Consider the following 21,261-nt stretch of genomic DNA (forward strand, 5'->3'; position numbering starts at 1 on the left):
TAGGAAACGCAACCCTGAATCCTGCAGAGTCCAAGGTCCACAACACAGAAAAGCTAGGAAGGAGTGTAGAACAGTCTCAAGCAATTTTGCTTGGATGCTCATGAGGAGTCAGCAGACTACTGGGTCAAAAGCGGCAGGCTTACGCAGGTATGTGGAAATGATCAGGCCCAGGGTGCGAGGCAAGATCCAGAACGTGCCATCTAGATAACCACGTCACGTTTCGCGTAAGGCTTTGGCAGCCAATGTATTATTTCTTCCTATGACAAATAATTTCCCCAAGGACCTCAGAGGGTTCAGCCATCATTGAAAAGACCAGTGTCAGATGCTTTAAGAGCATCTCGGTTCCTATGCTTTTCTGCCCGAGCTTCGGGATTCTTTTAACTTTCGGCTGCGTTGCTTTTTGAGAGTGAAAAAGAAGAAGAGTTGGTTTTTATACCCTGATTCTCTCTACCTTTAAGGATTCTCAAACTGGCTTACAATCACCTTCCCTTCCTCTCCCCACCATAAACGCCTTGTGAGGTAGGTGGGGCTGAGAGAGTTCAGAGAGAACGGTGGGTGGCCCAAGGCCACCCAGCAGGCTTCACGTGGAAGAGTGGGGAATCGAACACAGTTCTTCAGCTTCGAGTCCGCTGCTCATGTGGAGGAGTGAGGAATCAAACCTGATTCTCCAGATTAGAGTCCACCGCTCTTAACCACTACTCCATGCTAGCTCTCCATGCTGGGAAGAGGGGTGGGCTGAGAGAGTTCGGAGAGAACTGTGACTGGCCCAAGGTCACCCAGCAGGCTTCATGTGGAGGAGTAGGGAAACCAACCCGCTTCTCCAGATTAAAGTCCACCTCTTTTAACCACTACAGCATTCTGGCTCTCGCGGCTGCTTTAGAGTGATAAATTTTAACGCAGTAAGGAGCATTTTGCATTGATGGGGGCCCTGGTATAGTGGTTAAGAGCGGTGATTCGGAGAGGTGGACTCTGATCTGGAGAACCGGGTTGGATTCCCCACTCCTCCACATGAGCGGCGGAGGCTAATCTAGCGAACTGGATTTATTTCTCCACTCCTCCACATGAAACCAACTGGCGGACCTTGGGCTAGTCACAGCTCTCTCAGCCCCACCTACCTCACAGAGTGTCTGTTGTGGGGAGGGGAAGGGAAGGTGATTGTAAGCCGCTTTGATTCTTCCTTAAGTGGTAGAGAAAGTCGGCATATACAAACCAATTCTTCTTCTTCCTCCCCTTCCTTTTATCTCTTATTAAGGTTATTTGTTATTTTGACTACTTACAAAATGAAGTTCCCAAGCTCGGTATTGAGGCATAATGGATTTTAGATACAATTTTTCCTGCTCCCCCTTATCATTAGCACACCTTGTGTAGGCACTGGATACTACAAATGTAAATCCTTTTGTTGAATTCAATAGGTTAAACTTGAGGCTTCCTCGGTGTGTTTCCTTCCTCTGTTCAGACAAGATTGCAAACGGACGCTCCTGGTTTTCAATGACCCTCAGCAAAAAGACACAGGTTAGTAGCTAGTTAGTAGTTTCTTGTTAGTAGTAGTTAGTAGTAGTTAGTAGTTTCTTGTTCAACCTCAAGTGTGGCTTGGAGAAAGTCCCGGAAGTGTGCAGTATTGGTTCCGCTGCTGAAGATAATGTTATTTGTTTCTGAGAGACCTCCTGGAAATTGGGTTGTCAACCTCCAGGTACTAGCTGGAGGTCTCCTGCTATTACAAATGATCTCCAGCCGATAGAGATCAGTTCACCTGGAGAAAATGGCCGCTTTGGCAATTGGATTCTATGTCATTGAAGTCCCTCCCCTCCCTCCTTGGGCTCTGCCCCAAAAACCTCCTGCCGGTGGCAAAGAGGGACCTGGCAACCCTACCTTGAACTCATTTACTTATAATAACTTACGGAAATCATTATTATAATTTACTTATAATAACTTACTTACCTGGCTTTTCTACTAGGGTTGCTCATTCTGGGTTGGGAAATTCCTGGAGATTTGGGGGCAGGAAGCCTGGGGAGGGCGACCAGAATGGCCAAAGGTCTGGAATCCATGCCCTATGAGGAGAGACTTAGGGAGTTGGGTTGGTTTAGTTTGGAGAAGAGAAGGTTGAGGGGAGACATGATAGCCATGTTTAAATATTTGAAGGGATGTCGTGTTGATGAGGGAACTAGCTTGTTCTCTGTTGTCCAGGGACTAGGACACGGAGTAATGGATTTAAACTAATAGAAAAGCGATCCCCCCTAAACATTAGGAAGAACTTCCTGACGGTGAGGGCTGTTTGATGGTGGAATGTGCTGCCTCGGAGGGTGGTGGAGTCCCCGTCTTTGGAGGTCTTTAGGCAGAGGCTGGATGGCCATCTGTTGGGAGTGCTTTGATTGTGGGATCCTGCATGGCGGGGGGAGGGTTGGGGTCACTGGGGATGTGGAGGGAGGTAGTTGTTAATTTCCTGCATTGGGCAGGGGGTTGGATTAGATGACACTGGTGGTCCCTTCCAACACTATGATTCTATGAGTGGTGTTTGTGGAGGGGAAGGACCTCAGTAGTGTATAGTGCTGTAGAGTCCACCCTCCAATGCAGGGGAACTGATCTCTGTTGCCTGGAGAGCAGTTGTAGTCCCAGGACCCACCTGGAGGCTGGCCACCCTGTTTGCTACCCAGCAGAGACCTAAAGCAGCTTACAATATTGTTGTAGGCGTCATAAACTATAAGAAGTGGCAATAGCTCAGTGGAATGCCTTGTGTGCAGAAAATCCCAGATCCAATCCTCAACTTCTTCAGCTAGCTGTTTTTTGGAAAGACCCTTCCCCTTCTGAAGCCTCGAAGGGGCTTCCAGTCAATGTTGGGCTTTGGGGACTTGTGGTCTCACTCTGTATAAGGTAGGGTTGCCAACCTCCAGGTACTGAGAGAACAAAGTAGACACCACTGTGCAAGTATCAAGGGATTTGGAAATCAGTACAGGAGCGAGGCCAATTTAAACAAAGTGCAAAATTTTTTATAAGCTTATAAAGAATTTTGCACTTTGTTTAAATTGGCCTCGCTCCTGTACTAACCTCCAGGTACTAGCTGGAGATCTCCCGCTGTTACAACTGATCTCCAGCCGATAGAGATCAGTTCCCCTGGAGAAAATGGGCGCTTTGGCAATTGGACTCTATGGCATTGAAGTCCCTCCCCAAACCCCGCCCTCCTCATGCTCCTCCCCAACAACCTCCTGCCGGTGGCAAAGAGGGACCTGGCAACCCTACAATAAGGCAACTTCATACGTTCATAAACAGGGCCGTAAGAACTAGAATGTTCAACCCATTCACGGCGTTGCTCTCCCCGAAGCTCCTTTCTAACATTTAGGGAACGTTTCTTCTAAAAAAAATTACGTATTAAAAATCTTCCAAACTAGGGACCCACCGCTTGAGAAATTCTTTCAGCAGTTATGGGTTAATAAAACCTGCACCTGGCGTGAAAGCAAGAAAAGAAAAGAAAAAGAAAAAAAAAGAAAAGAAAAAGAAAAGAAAAAGAAAAGAAAAAGAAAAGAAAAGAAAAGAAAAGAAAAAGAAAAAGAAAAGAAAAGAAAAGAAAAGAAAAGAAAATTATAGTTTAGTAAACAGAAGTGCATTGTAACTGAGTTTCTTAAGTGTAACCCGATATCTGAACTGGCTTGCTGTGGAGCACAAAATGTGCAAGGAAATTTTATAGTTTGACTGCTTTTCTTGACTTACTGCTTTGACTAAGACAGGCTTCCCACGGTAGTATTCTGTAGCAGGGTTGCTGGCTCTGGGTTGGGAAATGCCTGGCGATTTTGGGGGTGGAGCTTGAGGAGGGCCGGGCTTGGGGAGGGGAGGGACTTCAATGCCGTAGAGCCCAATGGCCAAAGCAGCCGTTTCCTCCAGGTGAACTAATCTCTATCGGCTGGAGATCAGTTGGGATAGCAGGAGATCTGCAGCTAGTACCTGGAGGTTAGTTATGCCAATAACTCACTCTACTGTAAATAGTAACGATGCAAATAAAACAGTAGTAGGCAAAATTGAATGAGACAATAAGCAATGGATAGCGGGCAGCAAAACAGCGAAGGCTGTAACTATATTACAAAGAAATAAATGTACAAATGAAGCTAAGCAACAAGGGTTGCAAAGCAAGGAAACAACCATGTCAAGAAAAAAATCAGCTGATTTACTACTGTTTTATTTGCATCAGTACCTGGAGGTTGGCAACCCTACGTGTGCGAGCGTGTGTGCGGAATTAGGAAGCCGAGAGAACGCAGCGCTGTCCTCATTTTATCTTCCATGCATTTGAATTTTAACACCTCGCCCAGCTTAATGCTTGTTTCATTGCTGCTTTATAGTCCTCTCAGCTGTCTAGCCGTCTCCTGTTCTGTGAGCTTTGTTAGTTTAAGTCCCAGTTCCTCTTGATATATTTCATAATCACCATCCCTGGGAGAGATTGGCATGGCCCTAAAGCCGGCGTCAATGTGATTATGGCAGGGTAATGTTTGGAGAGGAGGTGTCGAGGGGGAACAGAAGAACGGACAGTTTCCTGATGCAATGAAGGAGAGGCATCTTTTTAATGGGTACCGGTCCAGAGAGTTCCAGGTGTACTTTTTCCTGGAACACTCTGTGTCATCCTGGCTTTCCTGCTGAATTATAAGTCTAGGTGCGAAAGTTTGCAAGCCACGTAAGGGCGAATAAGTTTGTCTTCCTTTGCCGCTGTTTTTAAAAGCCGTCGAGCTTCAGTCGGAAAATAAAAGCTAGGCGGGCTTCGAAGCCGTCAGGGCTGTTTAGCTTGGAAAGAAGGTGGTTAAGGGGAGATATGATGGAGGTCTGTAAAATTATGCATGGTATGGAGAGAGGGGACGGGTGGAAGTCAATCACCCCCCGTGCAGAGTTTTGAGAATCTGGATGGGGAAAATGTGCATGTAGAGCACTGGTTCCCAACCAGGGGTCCATGGACCCCCAGGGGTCCGCGAGAACTAAATTAAGGTCCGCAAAACAAAGTTATAAACCCATAATCAATTAATATTTTCAATTAAAAGTTCTCTATTATAAATATATATATATTCAAATATTATTCTAAGTTTAATGTTTAACTGACAGTTATGATTAAAGTTTATTTTCAAATTCTCGGAATTTTAATTTTGAACCTTGGGGTCCCTGCACCGAACAAAAAAGTCCTAGTGGTCCCTGGTCAAACAAAGGTTGGGAACCACTGATGTAGAGAGTACAAATCCCAAAAAGAGAGTACAAATGAATCAAACATGGCTTCGCTACCGGGCCCCGACCTCCTCGCCGCCTCCGCCTGGGCTCCTTCCTTCCCTCCCCGGCCGGCGTGCCGTCCGCCCGTCCACCCCTCCTCAGCGCCTCGGCCTCGGCGTCCTCCACCAGCCAAAACCAGCTCGAAAAAACCCGCCCGCTGATTGGCTGCCGCCGCCCGCCTTGGCGCCGCCGGCCCTCGAGCGCCGCGTGCAAAACCCGGCCGCGCTGTGAGGGGAGGGAAAGGGGGGGAGCTTTCCAGAGCCGCACTCAAGGGCCCAAAGAGCCGCGTGCGGCTCGTGAGCCGCGGTTTGCCGACCACCGGCGATCCCTCCCAACTCGATGATTCTATGATTCTAAGTTCAACAAAATACACGCTGAAAGAAAAAGGGAAAGGTAGTATTTTTGGACCATGGACCTAATAGCACGGACCCTCCTCTGCTGGCCGCATGATTGAAATGAACAAGTTCTGCACCTGAGAAATCCCAACATAACTGTGTCCTGGGTTTATGGATGGACTGGGAATGTCTTTTGAAATTTCCTAATTCCACCATGCCCGAAGTAGGGTTGCCGGGTCCCTCTTTGCCACTGGCGGGAGGTTTTTGGGGCGGAGCCTGAGGAGGGCGGGGTTTGGGGAGGGGAGGGGCATCAATGCCATAGAGTCCAATTGCCAAAGCGGCCGTTTTCTCCAGGCAAACTGATCTCTATCAGCTGGAGATCAGTTGTAACAGCAGGAGATCTCCAGCTAGTACCAGGAGGTTGGCAACCCTACCCAGAAGATTTAACTCTTCCCCCCCCCACCTGGTTTGCCAGCAATGGGAATGCAATAGGAAATGACTAACCATGCACATAACGCAACAAAAAGAGAAGCCAAGAGCACATGTCTCTGAATCTGTACAAGCTCTTAGGGGAGGGGCTGTGGCTCAATGGTAGAGCATCTGCTTGGCATGCAGAAGGTCCCAGGTTCAATCCCTGGCATCTCCAGGTAAAGGGACCAGGCAAGGAGGTGATGTGAGAGAACCTCTGCCTGAGACCCTGGAGACCCGCTGCCGGTCTGAGTAGACAATACTGACTTTGATGGACCAAAGGTCTGATTCAGTATAAGCTTCATGTGTATCATTGTGGTAAACATCTCAAAAACAGATCTTCCTTTGTTTCCTTCTTCCTGCTCTTTTTTAAAAAAAGTTTTAGCTGTTTTTTTGTACAATTCTTGGTGGCCTGTTGAAGACTTAGTGAAGACAGCGGATCTTTCCCGAGAAGGGCTGATACAGGTACGGAGATATATGGCTGTTCTTTTTAAATTTCGTGTATCTCTTTTTTAGGGTTCCCCAACCTTTTTGAGCTGGTGAGCCTCTTTGGAATTCTGACACAGAAGGGTGGGTAGGGTTGCCAACCTCCAGCTGGTGGCTGGAGATCTCCCGCTATTACAACGGATCTCCAGGTGACAGAGATCAGTTCCCATAGAGAAAAAAGTCGCCTTGGAAGGTGGACTCGATGCCATAGAGTCCCATAGCCAAAGCGGCCATTTTCTCCAGGGGAACTGATCTCTGCATGTTAATAACAGCCAGCGTTGGTCCCTGAGGAAGGCTAAATCAAGCCGAAACAGAAAGGATACCGGTCTTCTGTAGTAAAGACAACTATTCTTACCTCTTGGACGCAGGATAATATTTCCTGATTTGTATTCCTACGGAGCACTTTATTGTTAGTGCATAGGAACTGTGTTTAATACGGTGCGCTTCATTGTTTGTTTTAAGTGCACATGGACTATAAGAATGCATATGCTAGAAATATATGTTCAATTACTTATGACTACTCTGTAATTCACGTGTAATTATTTATGTGCATGCAACCTCAATTGCTGGTCTATGTTTGCTAACTCACTGACGGCAGGCTAAGTTTAGTTTACTAAGTACCTGGAAGTTGGCAACCCTAGTGCCTTGGCACCCACAGACACCATGGTGGGGACCCTGGTGTAGTTAAACGGACACTGTAAGATTCTCACAAGAGTGTAGGAGGTCCTTTGAAACAAGCCGGGTTTGTGTATTATTCTTCTGCAGGATAGATGTTTCCTTCACTCTCCCTCACCCTCTTTACTCATGTCCAGCTATGTTAACAGCATAATATATAATCCGGGAATAATTTCAAGCCATTTGGACACGTCTCATGTTATTTTTATGATCTTAGTAAGTTCTGTCTCCTTTGGTATTTTTATCCCACATGAGTCAGCGACATTAAATATTTGAAAACCTTTTTCCTGGAAGTCAGGTTCCCCCAACCCCCTTCTCTCATGTTCTTCCCTCCCCCCCCCTCCTTTTCTTTTTTCCTCTCTCCGTTTGCTTTGTAAGGTCCAGACTTTTGGGGAAAGAATTGTCCTCTTTGTGCTGAACTACATCATTTTTGGAATGCAAGAGAGGACCTCGACTTGGGACGCTGTCTTCATGCCTCACTCCGAGAAGGAGCAGGCCAAAATATTCTGGAGGAACGGAGAGGCAGCTGCCTTCTACACGATCAAAGCCAAAGGTATGCTTGTTTTGGGGCGTGCTTTGCCACCAGTTGGCATATTGCCAGAAACCGGAGGGTGCCGTTTCAGATTTTAAAGGGGGGAGGACATTGGCAAAATAGTAAAGATTCCCCCCCCCCCGTCCACATGAGCTGTGGGCGCTAATCTGGTGAACTGGGTTGGTTTCCCCACTCCTACACATGAAGCCAGCTGGGTGACCTCGGGCTAGTCACAGTTCTCTTCGAGCTCTCTCAGCCCCACCTACCTCACAAGGTGTCTGTTGTGGGGAGAGAAAGGGAAGGTGATTGTAAGCCTCTTTGATTCTTCCTTAAGTGGGAGAGAAAGTTGGCATATAAAAAGCAGCCTTCTTCTTCAGGGCCAACCCTGCATAGCTTTTGAGATCTGATGAGATTAGTTTACAGCACTGGTTCCCAACCAGGGGTCCATGGACCCCCAGGGGTCCGCGAGAACTAAATTAAGGTCCGCGAAACAAAGTTATAAACCCATAATAAATTAATATTTTCAATTAAAATTTCTCTATTATAAAATATATATATTCTAATATTATTCTAAGTTTAATGTTTAACTAACAGTTATGATTAAAGTTTATTTTCAAAGTCTCTGAATTTTTATTTTGAACCTTGGGGTCCCTGCACTGAACAAAAAAGTCCTAGTGGTCCCTGGTCAAAAAAAGGTTGGGAACCACTGGTTTACAGTAAGAGTTGTTCGACGGTGGAATCAGCTTCCTAGGGAGGTGATGAGCTTCCCATCACTGGCCGTCTTTAAGCAGAGGCTGGACAAACACTTGTCAGGGATGCTCTAGGCTGGTCCTGCATTAAGCAGGGGGCTGGACTAGATGGCCTGTGTGGCCCTTTCCAACGCTATGATTCTATGCGATGCACCCATTGTTGGCTTTGCCTGCAAGTTATTTAAAGCTCGAGGAGAGCCAGCGTGGCGTAGTGGTTAAGAGCTGTGGTTTGGAGCGGTGGACTCTGATTTAGGGAACCGGGTTTGATTCCCCACTCCTCCACATGAGCAGCGGAGGCTAATCTGGTGAACTGGATTTGTTTCCCCACTCCTACACACGAAGCCAGCTGGGTAACTTTGGGCTAGTCACAGCTCTCTTAGAGCTCTCTCAGCCCTACCCACCTCACAGGGTGTCTGTTGTGGGGGGGGACGGGAAGGGGATTGTAAGCCAATTTGATTCTTCCTTAAGTGGTAGGGAAAGTCGGCATATAAAAACCAACTCTTCTTAATTCATGCCATAGTATTCCCCATTCCTGTGTATGGGTGTGAAAGTTGGAAATGAAAAAAGCTGAGAGGAAGAAAGTAGATTCCTTTAAAAATATGGTGTTTGTTGGAAGAGAGCGTTACGGATACCATGGACCGCCCAAAAAATAATTCAGTGGGTTCTAGATCAAATCAAGTCTGAACTGTCCCTAGAAGTTAAAAAGACTAAACTGAGGCTATCATACTTTGGTCACAAGAGTTACTGGAAAAGACAATTCACAGTGGGCAGCCGTGTTAGTCTGTCTGCAGTGGTAGAAAAGAGCAAGAGTCCAGTAGCACCTTAAAGACTAACAAAAATATTTTCTGGCAGGGTATGAGCTTTCGTGAGCCACAGCTCATACCCTGCCAGAAAATATTTTTCTTAAGTCTTTAAGGTGCTACTGGACTCTTGCTCTTTTCTACTACTGGAAAAGACAATAACGCTAGGAAAAATTGAAGGCAGCAGGGAAGAGGAAGACCCAACAGGAGATGGATTTACTCCATCAAGGAAGCCACTGCTCTCAGTTTGCAAGGCCTGAGCAAGGTTGTTAATGATAAAACGTTTTGGAGGACATTGATTCATAGAGTCGCCATAGGTCAGAGGAAGAAGAAGAGTTGGTTTTTATACCCCGCTTTTCTCTACCTTGAAGGAGTCTCAAACCTTCCCTTCCTCTCCCCACAACAGACACCTTATGAAGTAGGTGAGGCTGAGAGAGCACTAAGAGAACTGTGACCAGCCCAAGGTCACCCAGCAGGTTTCATGTGGAGGAGTGGGGAAACCAACCCTGTTCACCAGATGAGAATCGGCCACTCATGGGGAGGAGTGGGGAATCAAACCCAGTTCTCCAGATCAGAGTCCACCGCTCCAAACCACCACTTTTAACCACTTCACCACGCTGGAGCACGCAAGGGGCGGAGTAGAGCCCATGAGCCTGAGAGGCAGCTCTGGTTTGGCCGTTACGTCTCGACTGTCTTTCATTTCTAGTTTTATTCTTCTCGCTCATGCATTTTTTTTTTTTTTTGCTGCAATATGGATAAAACTCGGAACATAATTGAATGAAACACATAAGCCCGGGCCAAGCCATGCCTTTGTTTAATTTTTATTTGAAGCCTGGGGGTTTTTTTTGCTGGCTTTCTTTGCTTTTGTGTAGGCGTGTGTGTGTACGCAACTTTCACAGTGGGTTGACTTTGGGCACTATTCAAGCCGAGACCTTGTCTCCCTTGACACGAGTGCTCTGTCGGCAGATGGTCTCTCCGGACCAACGCCTGCCAAGCCAGCTTGTTAATCAGGGGAACTGCATTGGAATGCGCAGTTGGGTTTGGTTTGGATCTTTTAGATGTGGGGCAGGACCGGGCTGGGCTTTTCCTGGCCTTGGGGATGTTGGAGAGCGTTAATGGCCGTCTGCTTTCACTGACCACCAAATTGCTGTTTACCCTTCTGCTTGGCTCACAGGTTAGTCATTTAGTGTTTGTGGCCCAGCCGGACAGATTAAAGGCTCCGAAGGCTGCTGTCTTCTAGGAAGAAGAAGAGGAGGAGGAGGAGGGATGGTGGTGGTGGTAGTAGTTCCTTTTATCCCTTAGAAGCTCCTTGATCAATTGATCTTGAGCAGCATATATCTAGAGTTGGAGGGATATAAGGACTGAAACAAATCTTGCCACTGACAATGTAGCCTTGGGGTCCCTGTCGCTTAGTAAAAAAGGCATTATGTCAGTCACAGAGGCATTGGATTTGTATATTAAAAGGGGGGAAATATAGTGCGATCGAAGTTCCTCGTAAAAGCGGCATTGCAAAAGGGCATGGGCTAATGTGTCAATAGAGCCAGAAGAGCAAGGGCAGATCCTGTCTGGGTATGGTATATTCAGAATTCTGCCCTGCATTACCATAGAAGGGTTAGCATTCAATCTAGACAAGCAAAAAGCTCTACAGAGACGAGGAGTTGTCAGATAATATGTATAGGCAGGCAGACCACGTGGAGGGGGTATTCCGAAGAACTGGGATGAACAGACGCGACGAGCACGAAAAGTAGTGCTGTTATAATCGAGCTCTTTAATGCGCTTTTTAATTTTGGCAAAAGCTTCAGTTTTCCCAAGATCTGATACCATATCCTGCAAGAAGCCCAACAACGCCAGTTTCTCATCTAAGATTTTTTGCCATGAGGATTGGTGGTGGTAGTAGTTAAAAGCAGCGCACTCTAATCTGGAGAACTGGGTTAGTTTCCCCACTCCTGCACATAAATCCTGCTGGGTGACCTTGGGCCAATCACGGTTCTCTCTGGACTCTCTCAGCCTCACCTACTTCACAACGTGTCTGTTGTGGGGAGAGGAAGGGAAAGTGACTGTAAGCTGGTTTGAGACTCCTTAAAAAAATCGAGGCATAAAAATCAACTTCTCCTTCTTCTTTCTCCTCCTCCTCCTCCTCCTCCTCCTCCTCATTATTGCCATAGTCAGTCTAACAGAGTTGATTACCAAAGATCTGCATTAAAATTCTGACACCCTTTGCTGATTTATAAAAAAGGATTTAGGCAATAGTTTTATGATGTCATTAGACAGTTCGCATCTCCGTCGTTCCCGTTATCAGCTGCTTAATTGTGTCCATTCTTCTGCAGCAGAACGTTTGCCTGTCGGCTCTGGCCCATTAGCTTCCCGACTGCATTTCGAATTTCGCATTTCGAGACATCCTACCCAGCGATCATAAGATACCCCGTAGAATCACGCACTTACCACACAGGTAGCGCGGCTCTCGAAGCCAGAGAAGTCTGTTGGCTTCTCAAAATAAATGGTGTCAGGTTGCCATAACCTGCCATCTCTGTCGGGCTGTCTGCCAGTCCAGAGTGTGTAGGGTTTCTTGGCTCACATGGGGTGGGAGGCTTGGTGCTTTTCTTAGCTCTGTCCATCTGCTCCGATCTTGTGAGTAACCAGAGGGCAACGAGTCCCACCCCGAAGGGTGCCTTATGCAGCAGGATTATGGGGAGGGGCTGTGGCTCAGTGGTAGAGCATCTGCTTGGCATGCAGAAGGTCCCAGGTGCAATCCCTGGCATCTCCAGTTAAAGGGACTAGGCAAGTAGGTGGCGTGAAAGACCTCCGCCTGAGACCTTGGAGAGCCGCTGCCAGTCTGAGTAGACAATACTCACTTTGCTGGACCAAGGGTCTGATTCAGTAGAAGGCAGCTTCATGTGTTCATGTGTCCATGTGATTCTCGGAGCTTTGAATAACTGGGCTGCCCTTGTAAACGGGAATAGAAAAGAGAGAGTGGCGTTCTTTGCGGCTTGGGCACAAGTTGAGAACATGATTGACAGTGAACCTGCGGATGGAATTGGGTTGGGGGAGTAGAGAGATGTTGCATCTTCCAAACCACAAACCTCTGTCTGCAAAGGAAGAGCCTGTTATAGCCAGGCCGCTTAACTCACCAAGCCAAACACAGCTCATAAGCCGTGCGTTGTGATCAACTAGGGTGCTGGACAACTAACCCTGTGTTTGTGGAGAGCCAGCGTGGTGTAGTGGTTTAGAACGGTGGTTTTGCGCAGTGGACTCTGATCTGGAGAACCGGGTTTGATTCCCCACTCCTCCACATGAGCGGCCGATTCTCATCTGGTGAACTGGATTTGTTTCCCCGCTCCTACACATGAAGCCAGCTGGGTGACCTCAGGCTAATCACAGCTCTCTTAGAGCTCTCTCAGCCCCACCTACCTCATAGTGTGTCTGTTGTGGGGAGGGGGAGGGAAGGTGATTGGAAGCCGGTTTGTTTCTTCCTTAAGTGATAAAGTTGGCATAAAAACCAACTCCTCCTCCTCCTCTTCCTCTTCTTCCTCCTCCTCTTCTTCTTCTTCCTTTTCCTACTCCTCTTCTTCGGAGTTCCAGGAATGTCGCAGAACCAAGAGGGTTGTTATTGAGCCTTCGGTGGGCCACCATATATGGCCACTGGGGTGGCATTCGGTTTGGGAGGCTCTGTGTTTTACTGATCTGGGTTTTAGCTATTAATATCCACGTCCCAGATCTGCCATGCTTAGAATTCCATCAAAATTACTGGCAATGAATCATTATTTATTTATTTCATTTAAACCCCGCCTTTATCCCCAGTGGGGGGCCCAGAGGGGCTGACGTTGTTCTCCTTTCCTCCATTGTATCCTTACAGCCAGCCTGCAGGGTAGGCTAAGAGCGAGAGCAACTGGCCCGAGATCATCTGGTGATTTTCCATTGCAGAATGGGGATTCAAACCTGAGTCTCCCAGACTAGGGTCCAACACTTTAACCACTACCCCACACAACAAGAACAGCACCTTTATTGGCATACATTGCAATTAATACAGGGGCTAAAAACAAGGAGAACAAAAGCTAGAACTTCATGATATACGTCTCCACATGGTAACAACTGCAAGAATACATTTCGCAAGATAACTGGCAAGGAAACAAATTTCCAGATTTAAATAATTGGATAGATAGAGTTAATTAATTAAACTGTGTATTAATTAAACTGACTTGCTATTACAACAATAAAGTTACCAAAGATTTAGCTGTTATATGGAATCCAATAATTTCTAGAATGGAAAATATGTTTAAAAATTTAGAAAGGGGAGACAATGATATGTAAAGTGTTTATTAGTTTCAGAATGCTTTAAGGGTGTTTTTGTTCTGAAAAGTTATATGGATTTACTGTTTGAAATGAAGTGTGAGTTTTTTTGGGATTTGTTAAAGTTTTTTTAATGTAATAATAAATTTTTATTTTTAAAAAAGCTACGAACAGATAGGATCCGAATTTAGATTCTCGAAGCCTCATAGTTGTAGAAATTTTGCTACCCGATCCATTATATCGGAGTTTTGTCCAGAGAGAAAAAAACTGAACTTTACAATTGTCCGAAACTCCGTTCCATTCATCTAAGAGTGACTTAAGAAATTTAGCTTGGGTATCAACATAGAAAGGACGATGCAAAAAACAAACAAGCGTGTTGTAGTGATTCTACCCTGCTCGAATTGTACAGTCTTTTAGAATATGGGATTTTCTGAAACCTCCCGAAAAGGACAGCTGAGGGTAGAACGTTAAACCTTGCAAGCATGTGTGTGTGTTAAGTTCCGTCAAGTTGCTTCTTACTCATGGCGACCCTATGAATCAAAGTCCCCCGAACCTCCTATCTTTAACAGCCTTGCTCAGATCTTGCAAATTGAGGGCTGTGGCTTCCTTTATAGAGTCAATCCATCTCTTTTTGGGTCTTCCTCTTTTCCTGCTGCCTTCCACTTTTCCTAGCATGACTGTCTTTTCCAGTGACTCTTGTCTTCTCATAATATGTCCAAAGTACAACAGCCTCAGTTTAGTCATTTTAGCTTCTAGGGTCAGTTCAGGCTTGATTTGATCTAGAACCCACTGATTTATTTTGTTTTTTGGCGGTCCACGGTATTCATAACACTCTCCTCCAACACCACATTTCAAAGGAATCTATTTTGAAATACCCCACGCTATTGTTTTCTTCTTCTAGGAAGCCTGTGTGATGGACACAGTGGCCAGTGCTACCTGCTCCCTGTCCTGGACACGGCGTTTGTCCGAAAAAAGTTTAGAAGGCGTGGACTTGGGACAGCCATGTTGCAGGATTTTTGTCAGACGTTCGCCACTGAGGAGGCCTTGGGAATCAGCTGTCCGATTTCTGCTGAGATGTACCAAGGTAAAGGATGAGGGTTTGAAATACTGTGTTTAAAGGATACTGAAGAGGTCCTTCACTCTCCACAGATGAGCAGGCAAGTGCCAATTTACAAGCCTCGCTTGGTGGAAAACCTGAATTCACGCCTGTGTAATGCATGAGCCAACGTGGAGTAGTGGTTAAAAGTGGCATTATAATTTAAAATCAACAAAATAAACCCTCAGAAAACCCTCCTGGTATTTTACAGGTAGAAACCCTCACATAAAAACCGCAAATGCCTAAGCAATATGGGGCCAGGTTTTCAATCCACGTCTGACACGTTGTGTGTTTGCTGTGGTCATAAAGGACAGATATAGAAGAAGAAGAGTTGTATTTTTATGTCGATTTTCTCTACCACTTAAGGGAGAATCAAACCGATTTACAATCCCCTTCCCTTCCCCTCCCCACAACAGACACCCTGTAAGGTAGGTGGGGCTGAGAGAGCTCTAAGAGGGCTGTGACTAGCCCAAGGTCATCCAGCTGGCTTCATGTGGAGGAGTGGGGAAACCAGCCCGGGTCACCATCCACCACTCATATGGAGGAGGGCATCTTGGCCATCTTCTGGGCATGGAGTAGGGGTCACCGTGTGTGTTTGTGTGGGGAGGTAGTTGTGAATTTCCTGCATTGTGCATGGGGTTGGACTAGATGACCCTGGTGGTCCTTCCAACTTTATGATGCTATGAGTGGGGAATCAAACCCAGTTCTCCAGATTAGAGCCCACCACTCCAAACCACCGCTCTTAACCACTACACCACACTGAATGATACATGGAGAGATGGGAATTGTTTTGGTTTGGATCAGGGGTTCGAGTCCGAGCACGACTAAGGAACTTGGAAGGGCAGGCATTTCTTGGTATATATTTAAGCACAAAATAAATAAAGGCAGTGTTTGGTAGTTTCTAGGTCTAAATCTCTACAGTGTTACCTTTCATCAAACCGGTACAATCTCTTTAAACTTGTCCCGGTTTAAAAATTATTTTCTGGGATGCCGACCCTGCAGAGTGATAGCTCACTCCTAACAGCTGTGCCGCTTCTATTCAGGGAGACCATTACAATTCTTTTTTGAAAGAAAAAGACCGAGCGGAAGACATAAATCAGCCCTTTCTGACAGTACTACTTACCAGTTTCCAAATATTATTATAGAACAAAATTGTTATGCAAGAAACTGTAGAAGCCCTGGAGTAATTTCCAGATCATGATTTTTTTTCCAGGCTGTTACAAATACTTAGACATGACAGGCGTAACTGTTGCGCAAAGGGCCTGCATTATAAATAAAGCAATGAAGTTTCTATCCTCTGTGGCCTCCAGAGCAGGGTAAGCCCATTTCAGTAGCTTAATGCTATCTATTCTCCTATTCCTTGGCAGTTCCTCTCCCAAGGCTCTGTCTTATTATTTTGCTAGGACTGAGACAACGCCAAACCTCCTTAATTTAGAGCGCTTTCACATGTGCCGAATAATGCACTTTCAATCCACCTTCAATGCACTTTGCAGTGGGATTGTACTGTGTGAAATGGCAAAATCCACTTGCAAACGATTGTTAAATTGCATCGAAAGTGGATTAAAAGTGCATTATTCAGCATGTGTGAAGGCGCAGTTACTCAGCTGGGTAATTTTCCAACCAAGGGACGCCTAGAGTTGGAAGAACAACTCGTTTCAAGTTCAGTAGCATCTTCGAGACCAACAAAAGTTTGGGGGGATAAGCTTTCGAGTGTCAAAGCTCCCTTCGTTAGATATCTGACAAAGGGAACTTTGAAGACACACACACACAAAAGAAGAAGAGTTGGTTTTTATACCCCACTTTTCTCTACCTTTAAGGAGACTCAAAGCGGCTTACAATTGCCCTCCCTTCCCCTCCGCACAACAAACACCTTGGGAGGTAGGTGGGGCTGAGAGAGTTCAGAGAGAACTGGGACTGGCCCAAGGTCACCCAGCAGGCTGGATGTGGAGGAGCGGGGAAACCAACCCGCTTCTCCAGATTCGAGTCCGCCGCTCATGTGGAGGAGGGGGGAATCGAACCCGGTTCTCCAGATTTGAGTCCGCCGCTCATGTGGAGGAGTGGGGAAACCAACCCGCTTCTCCAGATTTGAGTCCGCCGCTCATGTGGAGGAGGGGGAATCGAACCCGGTTCTCCAGATTTGAGTCTGCCACTCATGTGGAGGAGTGGGGAAACCAACCCGCTTCTCCAGATTTGAGTCCGCCGCTCATGTGGAAGAGGGGGAATCGAACCCGGTTCTCCAGATTTGAGTCCGCCGCTCATGTGGAGGAGCGGGGAATCAAACCCGGTTCTCCAGATTAGAGTCCGCCGCTCTTAACCACTACACCACACACACATTAACAATTGCACCTGGAAGAAAAGTTTTGAGTGTAGGTGTTCTCGGTCGCTACTTCCGACGGAGTTCCTACATGCTTTGCCTTCTGCTTCTTGCCTTTCCTGTTTAGTTTGTCAGCGATTCCTTGACACCCGTCCCGAAGAGCAGGCTCGCCTGTGGGAAGTGGAAGGACCGGGGGACTGGAGCCAGCGCACCAGCGTCTGGCTAACGATTCAGCTGGCACAGAATCTCCCAAAAAGTAAGTTCAAGAGCAGAATAAGCACCCTTGCAGCAGCTTGCTTAAACATTCATAGCGGCTAGCAAAATAAGCCGTCTCTCTTTGCATACCGAAATTTGCCACACCCAACCTAGAAGGTTGCCAACCTCCAGGTACTGGGGGGGGGGGGAGAAAAACGGCACCTCTGTACTCATACCAAAAGGTTTAGGAAAACAGTACAGGAAACTGTATACACACAAAGTGCAAATATTTATAAGCTACAGAGGTGAAACATAGACCATATACGTGACATATAAGCAACACAATTATATACAATATGTACAGTTCACACAAAAAATGTAGAGAAATTTCCAGAGGTCTCAACTGAGTACCAAAAATATAGAGGAAGTTCCAAAGGTCTCAACTGAGTACCAAAAGAATGCTAATATTGTAGTCCTTGTGTAAAGTTCATATAGAGCCACAATCATCGATGGATACGGCCATTTCAGATCCACAGCAGTGGAAATCTTTCTTCAGTCCTTAATACAAAAGTGCTGTTTCATATTCATCATTCCTTCCCACACAGGGTAAGTATAAGCAATTACAATCAGACGTCAGCAAAGTACATCACCTCCAGGTACTAGCTGGAGATCTGCTTTTACAACGGATCACGACGATCCTGTGAGGTAGGTTAGGCCCAGGCTCACCTGAATAAGCACCCTTGCAGCTGCTTGCTTAAACAATTGTAGTGGCCTGCAAAATAAGCCGTCTGTCTTTGTATACCAAGATTTGCCACACCCAGCCTATAAGGTTGCCCACCTCCAGGTACTAGCTGGAGATCTCCTGCTTTTACAACCGTTCACGACAATCCTGTGAGGTAGGTTAGGCCCAGGCTCACCTGATGACATGGCTTAGTGGTGATTAGATGCCGTGTCTCCTCAGCGATGTCATTTGATGTGTCAGAGGGCCATCCTGGGCCCGCCACACCTAAGTACAGTGTAAAGATTCTAGTGTAAATTGTATGTTCTGGATGTCCCTTCTCATGCGTTCTTAAATGCAACTGTACATGTTGCAGCAATAGCAGCATCTAGCGGCAGACTGGAAAAACTGCATTGTAAAAATGTGGAAGGTCTGAATTGCATCCACAGTCGATTTTAGGGTTTTTTGGGGGGTGGGAGGGAGGTCTATCCACCAGTTAAATTTACTTGTGTGTGTAAAGTGCCTTCAAGTCTTACTACAAGTTATACTCGTTTTCTCTAAAGTGGGGGCCCAGAGTAGCTCGGGACATTCTCCCCTTCTCCATTTTATCCTCACAACGACCCTGTGGGGTAGGTTAGGCTGAAGAAGAAGAAGAAGAGTTGGTTTTTACATGCTGACTTTCTCTACCACTTAAGGAAGAATCAAAGCGGCTTACAATTGCCCTCCCTTCCCCTCCCCACAACAGACACCCTGTGAGGTAGGTGGGGCTGAGAGAGCTCTAAGAGAGCTGCGACTAGCCCAAGGCCACCCAGCTGGCTTCATGTGTAGGAGTGGGGAAACCAATCCAGTTCCCCAGATTAGCCTCCGTGGCTCATGTGGAGGAGTGGGGAATCAAACCCAGTTCTCCATATCAGAGACCACTGCTCCAAAACACCGCTCTTAACCACTGCACCACGCTGGCAGCTGCTGCTGAAACAACTGTTAGAAAGTCTGCACAGCCAATCAGAAGTCTTGCTGGGCAAAAGCCCCACCTGACCCCACCCGCTATCTGTCTTTCGATTATCTATTTATGCCATGCACTGTACAATTGATCCTCACTAGTATCCTCTTGATTCCTGGCTTCTGTTACCTGTTGAACTTTCCTAATAAATCAGCTTTTGTAGGACTCCTGGCCTGCTGAGTCTGTTTATGGGATTATCACGGGACACCTATGATAATTTCTTTTTCCTCCTGGGGAATGGCTTGCACCCCTATAGAGGATGACCTGACCTGTCGGGCAGAGACGTCTCGAGACGACGAATCTGGGCAGTTGGGTGACAGCCAGAGGAACGAGGTGCGCAGATGAATTTGTGGCTTTCTAACCTGGTTTTGCGTAACTGTGGCAGTGCTGGTGCTCCAGTGAGCCCCATGTTGCCCACTCACACTGGGAAAGGTAGAGAAAACTGGGGCATAAAAACCAACTCTTAAATAAGAACATAAGAACCTAAGAAAAGCCCTGCTGGATCAGACCCAGGCCCATCAAGTCCAGCAGTCTGTTCACACAGTGGCCAACCAGGGGCCTCTAGGAAGCCCTCAAGCAAGACGACTGCTCCACGGCACCTCATATAATAGGCATGCTCCTCTGATCCTGGAGAGAACAGGTATGCATCATGACTAGTATTCCTTTTGACTAGTAGGCATGAATAGCCCTCTCCACCATGAACATGTCCACTCTCCTCTTCAAGCCTTAGAACACAAGAAAAGCCCTCCTGGATCAGACCAAGGCCCATCAAGTCCAGCAGTCTGTTCACACAGCGGCCAACCTGGTGCCTCTAGGAAACCCACAAGCAAGACGACTGCAGCAGCATTGTCCTTCCTATGTTCCACAGCACCTAATGTAATAGGCATGCTCCTCTGATCCTGGAGAGAATAGGTGTGCATCATGGCCAGTAGCCATTTTGACTCGTAGCCATGAATAGCCCTCTCCACCATGAAGATGTCCGTTCCCCTCTTCAAGCCTTCCAAGTTGGCAGCCATCACCACATCCTAGGGCAGGGAGTTCCACAGTTTAACTGCTTCTGTATTGGGCTCCATGCTCACCTCTCAGTCTTTCACCCTTGTCTTTGAAGCGTGTGAACCAGTGGTTTCCAAAGTGGGCAATACCACCCCCTGAGAGGTGGTGGGATTACCTAGGGGGGCACTAAGAGGCAAGGGGGCAGCAGGGGGCGCTAGAGACGGGCCCCTTCAACTGTGTTGTTCACTAATTTACAATAGAACAAGCTATGGCACCATGCTGGCAAATTGGGTGGAAACAGTCAGAATTTCCCCCCAGACTTTGAAGAGTTGGTACCACTGGATCAAGTTCATCAGTTTTGTTGAATAAATTTCAACTAAAAGGTTTTAATTTGATTTTGAATAGATGTGCAATTAATTGTTACTGTTTTGAAATTTTACTGTTATTATCTTCTTTAGTGCGTCATGCAAAGTCCTCATTTGAATAATGCTTTTTATAGGATAGGGTAGGGGGTGCTGGGGATGGGTTTGTGGAACCAAGGGGGCGGCAGCCCAAAAAGTTTGGGAACCACTGGTGTGAACTGATCATGAATGTGTGTCTGTAAGATACATTCTCTATCACAAAGGCTCTCGTCTCCGTTTTATTTCAGAGGGCTATCCTGGTTCCTAATATTCGGGTACCGCCCGGTCGAGCAGAGAAACTTAAAGTTGACTGCGAAGAGCCATTGGGCTCACAGCGTGGGGTTGAGGAGCGCGTCAGCCGACGAGGAGAAGAGCTGCAATGTGAGAAGGCAAAGAGAGGAGTAAGAAGGGGAGGACCGACTGAAGGCAGAGCCCCTAAACAGATTAAAGAGGAGTCCTATGACCAAGGCAGCCATTCCTGAATGGGGGCTCCCTGCTATCCCAAAGGTGATGCCTCCTGGATTCTTTTGAAGCCCCGTCTGGCCCAGTGAGATGGAGGAGAACCAGGACGGGCTCTTTGCTTTGCGGAAGAGATGCTTTGCGGAAGAAGCAAACGGGAACAAGGGAGACCCCCTTGGCAGGTGCCACGGGAGCTGCGGGCGCCATGTTGTGAAGCTGAGATGTGAATCCCATCATAAATCTCGTCAAATGAATCTGTTTGCCTTTTTATTTTATTGTTCTCACGCCTGGGCTATACATGCCAGTAGGGAGGCGCCGTGGCTCAGTGGCAGAGCCTCTGCTTGGCATGCAGAAGGTCCCAGGCTCAATCTCCAGCAACTCCAGTTAAAGGGACCAGGCAAGTAGGTGATGTGAAAGACCCCTGCCTGAGACCCTGGAGAGCCATGGAGAGGGGCTGTGGCTCGGTGGTAGAGCAACTGCTTGGCATGCAGAAGGTCCCAGATTCAGTCCCAGGTTCATCT

The 21,261-nt window shown here is 46.9% G+C and overlaps 1 protein-coding gene across 1 annotated transcript in view; it reads left to right on the forward strand.

Annotated features, from left to right (window-relative positions):
- LOC130492306 (protein FAM169B-like) overlaps window positions 1–20,763 on the forward strand; it is a 36,801-nt gene extending 16,038 nt beyond the window's left edge. Inside the window, exons 2-8 of the mRNA XM_056866104.1 lie at window positions 1,413–1,512; window positions 6,415–6,500; window positions 7,575–7,749; window positions 14,466–14,648; window positions 17,102–17,230; window positions 19,144–19,220; window positions 20,530–20,763. Of these exons, the coding sequence (XP_056722082.1) occupies window positions 1,413–1,512; window positions 6,415–6,500; window positions 7,575–7,749; window positions 14,466–14,648; window positions 17,102–17,230; window positions 19,144–19,220; window positions 20,530–20,763 (984 nt within the window). The remainder of the gene's footprint in view (window positions 1–1,412; window positions 1,513–6,414; window positions 6,501–7,574; window positions 7,750–14,465; window positions 14,649–17,101; window positions 17,231–19,143; window positions 19,221–20,529) is intronic.
- The last annotated feature ends 498 nt before the right edge of the window (window positions 20,764–21,261 follow it).

This window comes from Euleptes europaea, chromosome 20 (assembly GCF_029931775.1).
Source record: "Euleptes europaea isolate rEulEur1 chromosome 20, rEulEur1.hap1, whole genome shotgun sequence".
In the NCBI taxonomy this organism is placed as follows: domain Eukaryota; kingdom Metazoa; phylum Chordata; class Lepidosauria; order Squamata; family Sphaerodactylidae; genus Euleptes; species Euleptes europaea.